This window comes from Orbicella faveolata, unplaced genomic scaffold (assembly GCF_042242905.1).
Source record: "Orbicella faveolata isolate gen_17 unplaced genomic scaffold, um_ofav_v1 contig_36, whole genome shotgun sequence".
Classification (NCBI taxonomy): Eukaryota; Metazoa; Cnidaria; class Anthozoa; order Scleractinia; family Merulinidae; genus Orbicella; species Orbicella faveolata.
The window spans coordinates 6,828,758-6,834,869 of NW_028301565.1; the positions used below are offsets into that span (position 1 = coordinate 6,828,758).

Below are 6,112 nucleotides of genomic sequence, written 5' to 3' on the forward strand. Positions count from 1 at the left end.
GTACGTTTTTCATTATTAGCGCCTTTTGTTGGGAAAATTCCCGAAAATGTCTGCTCATGCTTATTTAAAGGTATGCTCAGAAATTTATGTATTTATTCTGTCTTTAATTGTATCTAGATCTACAACAATATTGGGTTGGTTCTCCTCGCGATTATTTTCAGCAACATTTTGCGACATCACGTGGGTGTCTAATTAGAACTTAAAACAATAGACCTCAGTACGAGGCTCTGGGGAATAACTACAGAGTTTGTGGGGTTTATTCCCCAGAGCCTTGTGCTGAGGTCTATTGTGTTAGGCTGAATTTTAATATATCGAAATTGGTCTATTATTACAACTTATTGTAACTGAATGCCTAGTCCAGTCCTCGAAATCTTTATGCCTCTCTCTTAACCCTATCTAAATGCAGGGAACAGATAACAAACGGAAGTTCAGAGACTGAATTACATGATACCAGCTCCTGCACCTGTGCCATCCGCACGTCAATTAAGTGGACTTTCACGGCTTCTTTCATTACAACTGACTTTTTCGCTAAAAGAAGTTCTTCTTAATATCGAAATTTGTAATTTCTTATTATTTCAAATCGGCCTCGTGCTGCACGCTCGACTGATTTTTGAAACCTGAATTTTTTTCAGGCTTTCATTTCACAGCTGCTTAATCATAAGCTGTGTATATAACTGCGATGATCAATCATGTCTTCATGAAATGTTCCCTATTCGGTCCAGTGGCTAATACTTATTTACCAGTTACTATATCATCACCCTCAAGGGAGTATTGAGGATCAAAGTGAAAAATTTAACTAAATAAGCATTAACTTCACTAACTGAACTAGATGGCAGCCTTGAAACTGGACAAACTTTCACACAAACCAGCTGTCTCGTTCCAGTCACACAGTTGTTATATCGTTCACGCGGAAAATAGTTAGCGTTAAGTCACAATCACTAGGTATTTAATTAATACCGTAGAAATCTCCAAGAAGCAACTTATTAACTTCTCCATTAATCACATATATATATTTTCTCTCCCTTTGTCGCCAAAAGTGCTGAAGCAATGAAAAACAATACCGGAACCTCGATGAAAATATGGAAACATGATCACCGGGGAACCGCTATGACGTCACGAAAGCGGCGTCTCGGCTGAATGGAGGTATACAGGTCCATAAAGGATAAAGGCATTTCACTTTCGGCAGTCAACACTCCAACCGAATTCGTAGGTGTGTCCACGCTTGATGTTCTAAACTTCAATCAGCCTAAAATCTTCGTTCACAAGCCAGAATCTTGTACCAAGGTAGGGATAATACATGTGTGTTGTGACTGGTAATGTCACTCTTGGCTCAACTTGGTTATATGACACTTCGATCTTTCAATTGAAAATGTTTTAGCTACAAATCACTGACAAATGCGATAGTACTCCCTTAGAACTTAGTGATCGGTTAGCTATGTCAAGAAAGTTTACATTTAGAAGAGAAATCAATATGAACTTTTTACAGTTGGTGTTTAAGAAAGTTACCACACAAGATCTCGATCGAAAGATCATTGTGCTTATGAGGTAAAATTTCTCCAAAACTTTGGCCGCTACTATCTAGAATTGCGAAAAAATAGCACAAAATTGCAGCTTTTTCTTTACTGTGTCCGCCTGTGAGACAAATTTCGGCTTTTTCGTGCTTTGGAAGCTGAGTAAAAATCGTAATGGCGAAACATTTAGGCAGTTACGATCACTCAACATCGCTGAACGTATAGTTGAGGTTCACTCTGTTCATTGACTTCGCTCGTATAATTTAGAGTATGCCCTTCGAAGGGCAAAGGCGAAGTATATTGTAAAAGATACATTTCAGCTTTTTGCAGTGAACCCGGCTTTAACGGTAAAAAAAACATAAACTTTTATTTGAAAGAGAACTATTTCAAGAAAACCGAAAGTACGGTAGTGAACGAAAGCGGAAGTAGCCACATGGGCCAGTGGCCATCGCATATGCAAATCCAACATACATCACCCACGTAACATTTGAAAGGGAATCAACCTAGTTTTCCTTTCAGTTCCTCACTAAGAGTGCCTCTTCCCGGCAATAATTTTATTAACATCATAATATGGAGGAGGTGGTGTAAATTTTCAGTTTTCAATGCCCGTTATGCTAAAAGAAAACGTTATTTGACATATGTAATGTATCAAATTACATGGCTTGTTGGTTCTGGCTTATAGGCCAGTGGGAAATCTAACCATACAATGAAAGATGGCAACCTTGACTGAAAAAGAACTTGAGTGAATTTTATGAAGCTCTCCTGGCTCGAAGTGTCACATTTTTGCACATTAAGTGAACAGTGTTATCAGGCCCCGTGAGCAGCTGGTTTCTCTTTGGCGTAGAAGAAACCAACTGTGTGCTCGCAGTTGGTTTCACTTCTTTGCTTCAGGGCCATTCCCTTGCGTCCGCCACCAAACACAGACACTTTCAATTTACACAATTTTGAATCTGTTGCAAACCGTGGCGAATATTGCGAATCCGAAATGTAAACAATTTACACGAAATTTAGCCAATCAGATACTAATTTAGCTGGTGAACTACGATATCTTTGCGGAATAAAATTGAGCCGGAAGTATGGTTGTGCTAAGGAGGCAACGTTTCCGGTCTTTCCCTTGTCAGTGTAAATTTCCCGCGGAAATGCTTTTATGCATGGTTGGACTATTTCCCCCGTCTAAGAGCCTCAATGACTACGCTGTCGCTAAGGAGGACTTATTACCCGTATATCTTCGGATTTCCCGCTTCTAAATATAAGCTAAATATAAGCTAAACATTTGGTTGTATTTAAGTGTTTCATTGATAGCCCCTTAACACTGATTTTTGAGTCATGTCATAAGAGAATGTTCTACTTCATTTACTTTCCAGCATGTCTTCCCTCTTGGATGTGCCTCTAGAAGAAACCACAGGAGACGAGGACGTTACATACATATTTGAAAAAGATAAGCATGCCAAAATTTTGCTGGAGAACCTTGCCGAGATGCAATCTCAACATGGATTGTTCACTGATTTGAGCCTGACCACCAGAGCACAGGATTACAAAGTGAACTTCCATTCGATGCTGCTCGCAGCTTGCAGTCCGGCACTCAAAAAGCTTCTTGTATCGAGGAGCCCTAATGAGGGTACAAAGCGAAGTATAGTGCTTCAAGGACTGACCAAGGAGGTGCTGGAGTGTTTCAGAGAATTCATCTACAAGTCCGAAGTCACAGTGGACGAAGACATCCTGGATGACCTTCACAACTTTGCAGTCAAGTACGACATTGACGTGCTAGCGACAATCCGTGGGGAGCTTGAGGATCAGCGAGGAAGTGACCCGGTGAAATTTGCGTTTGATAATCATGAAGATGTGCTTTCAGAGCTTTTTGACATGTTCATGGAGAAGGAATTAACCACAACAGTCTTGGAGGACCAGAAGAGCGACAATCGGTTTGCAGTTCATGGGCCTGTCATAGCGGCAGCTTCACCTGCGTTTAAGGAAGCTCTGTTACACGGTTCGTCAGCCCGAGAAAGGAAGAAATTTCGATTGGATATTCCGTCTATTGCTCTAGCAGATGTCATCGGATACATCTACTCAGCAAAAGTAACCGTACAACGCAGAAATGCCGTTGGCCTGCTAAGAGCCGCTTGCACCTACGAGATGCCTGCACTTGCTAAAGTCTGCTGTGATTGGCTGATTTCAAAACTGCACACTTATGACGTGGCGGGCCTTCTATGCTTGTGCAGGGAACTGGATTCTGTGTACACTTTAAATCTTATAGAGGAGTGCAAGAACCACATTATCGCCAATTTCAGTGAGTTGTCTGCAGAAGACGAATTTAATGTTCTGGGTTACGAAGATCTTAAAGAACTCATCCAGCACGACAGCCTAGACATTAAGTACGAAGAAGACGTTGTTGATGTTGTGATGAAATGGATAGACCATGCCGAAGAGACTCGTTTACCTCACCTGAGCGAGCTGTTGTCCTGTGCTCGGTTGGAGCAGACAAGCATGGAATTTCTTCACGACCTGGAGCAAGATCCCAGAATTGGAAATTCTCCTGGTTGCCTCCAAGTAATCGAGGTTGCTCGACAAAGGCTGCAGGCTGCTGACGATCAATCTGAGGCTCGCTCAAGCAGTTACGATGAAGGATTTGAAGACTTCGAAAGCCGCGATGAAGATACCCTGTCTAGGCTCTCAGAAGAAACATTTTTGCCTGATCATGACGATGCATCATCCGCGTCCGATAGAGAAGGAGCCCAGCGACAGAGTCTGCGTGACAGCTGCCTGCATGACGGCTACCGTCTTGATAGCAGCCATCATTCCGACAGCTATTCACCTGGTAGCTGCTCACGTGATTACTACCAGCCTGAAAGCTATTCGCTTGATAGCTACCAGCGCGACAACTACCCACGTGACAGCTACCAGCCCGACAACCACTCGCTTGACAGCTACCAGCCCGACAACTACTCGCGTGACAGCTACCAGTCTGATAACTCCTCACTTGACAGCTACTCGCGTGACAGCTACCAGCCCAGCAAATACTCGCGTGACGACTACCAGCCTGACCACTCACACAAAAGAAGACCCGGCACGCGCGTCGACGGCCGACCAGACATGCGGTGTAAAGAAAACCGTCAACTATACTTGGGAAAGGGAGTCAACAAAAACGGGACCCTAGACAAAAGGATACGGGAAAATAGGACAAAGTTTTTGAACAAAGACGGCAGTCCAGACATGCGCTGTAAGGTCAACAAAGGGGCAACCAGAAGTCCTTATGTCACAAGTCCACTTAGCACTTCAGGCAGTGGGAGACCCTCTGGCGGAGCACGGTTTCCTTGGGAACTGTCACTTCCCACTGGTTACGTCGGTCCCCTGAAAGAAGATGGCACTCCTGACATGCGCTGTAAAGCCAATAAAGAGGCAATCAGGAGTCCTTATTCAACAAGTTCAGTTTACACTTCAGTCAGTGGGAGGCTCCCTAGCGGAATACGGAATACGGAACTGCCACTCCCCTCTGGTTACGTCGGCGGGCCCTTGAAAAAAGATGGTACTCCGGACATGCGTTATGCTGCGAACAAACAACGCTGTGTGACAAGTTTAGCGGAAACAGGCCCCTCCTCGTATAGGCCATTAAAGAAGAATGGTACCCCCGACATGCGCTACGCTGTAAACAAACAACGCTGTGTGGCAAGTTCCGCGGCAGCAGACGCCTCCTCGCATGGACCTCTGAAGAAAAATGGTACCCCGGACATGCGTTATGCTGTTAACAGGCGGCAAGCTCATTGTCCCTCTCCACCATCCTCCAAGACTCCTGGACCGCTGAAAAAAAATGGAACCCCGGATATGAGGTTCAAGGCCAACAGGCGATAAGGCCGAGAGAACCCTAAACTTTTATTAGTAGTGGATTTGTTGTTCACCAGAGTAACTAAAGACGTAGAATCGCAGTTGTTGTAGTTTCAGTTTTAAAGCGATATTTTTGTAATTTTTTGAGCAAAAGGCTAGTAGAGCATGGTTATTGACAGCACTTTGATCCAGTATGAATTTCTTGACGAGTAATAATTAATTCGTTCGTCCGTTTTCTTAGTCGCCCTTCCCCCACTAACTGTTTTGTCATTTCGAACTTGCCCTAATGTTCGAGTTAACTCTGTGACGAATATTAGTAACAAGGAAGTTAAAGATGTTAAGAGCCTGTTAATGTTATGTTAATTCGCACGGTACGAAGAAATGAAGGTTTAACTACAATGTCTTCCGGTTTTGTTAAAATTTGAAAGGCTGACGTTTGCGTCACATTTTTTGGAGCGTATGCACCCTACCAGAAAGAATAAAGCTTTACAACCTTGACTGACGATAAATGTGATTAATGTCTATCGCGAGGGGATTGGAGACGATCACGACCCTGGTTTCTTCCTCTTCCACTTCGCTCGTGCCCATGACTTTTTCGGCGTTGCTTTTCAAGATTGCGGCAGGACTTGGTCCCTATCTACCCGCTTGTCCCGCATGCCCGACAGACACGTGGCGCATTCTGGCGGAAGTTATGTTGCAAAATACGAGAATAATTCGACATATTAATGTATATGATCGTTTATAATTCATTCTCCTGTTGAATATTTATAGTTCCAAAGAGA

The 6,112-nt window shown here is 43.4% G+C and overlaps 1 protein-coding gene across 1 annotated transcript; it reads left to right on the forward strand.

Annotated features, from left to right (window-relative positions):
• Positions 1-4: 4 nt before the first annotated feature.
• Positions 5-5,828, forward strand: LOC110063807 (uncharacterized). Its single transcript, XM_020770804.2, has 3 exons — positions 5-70; positions 1,038-1,284; positions 2,876-5,828. Exon 3 carries the CDS (start codon positions 2,877-2,879, stop codon positions 5,355-5,357), a length of 2,481 nt encoding a protein of 826 aa, XP_020626463.2. The 5' UTR covers positions 5-70; positions 1,038-1,284; position 2,876; the 3' UTR covers positions 5,358-5,828.
• Positions 5,829-6,112: the final 284 nt, after the last annotated feature.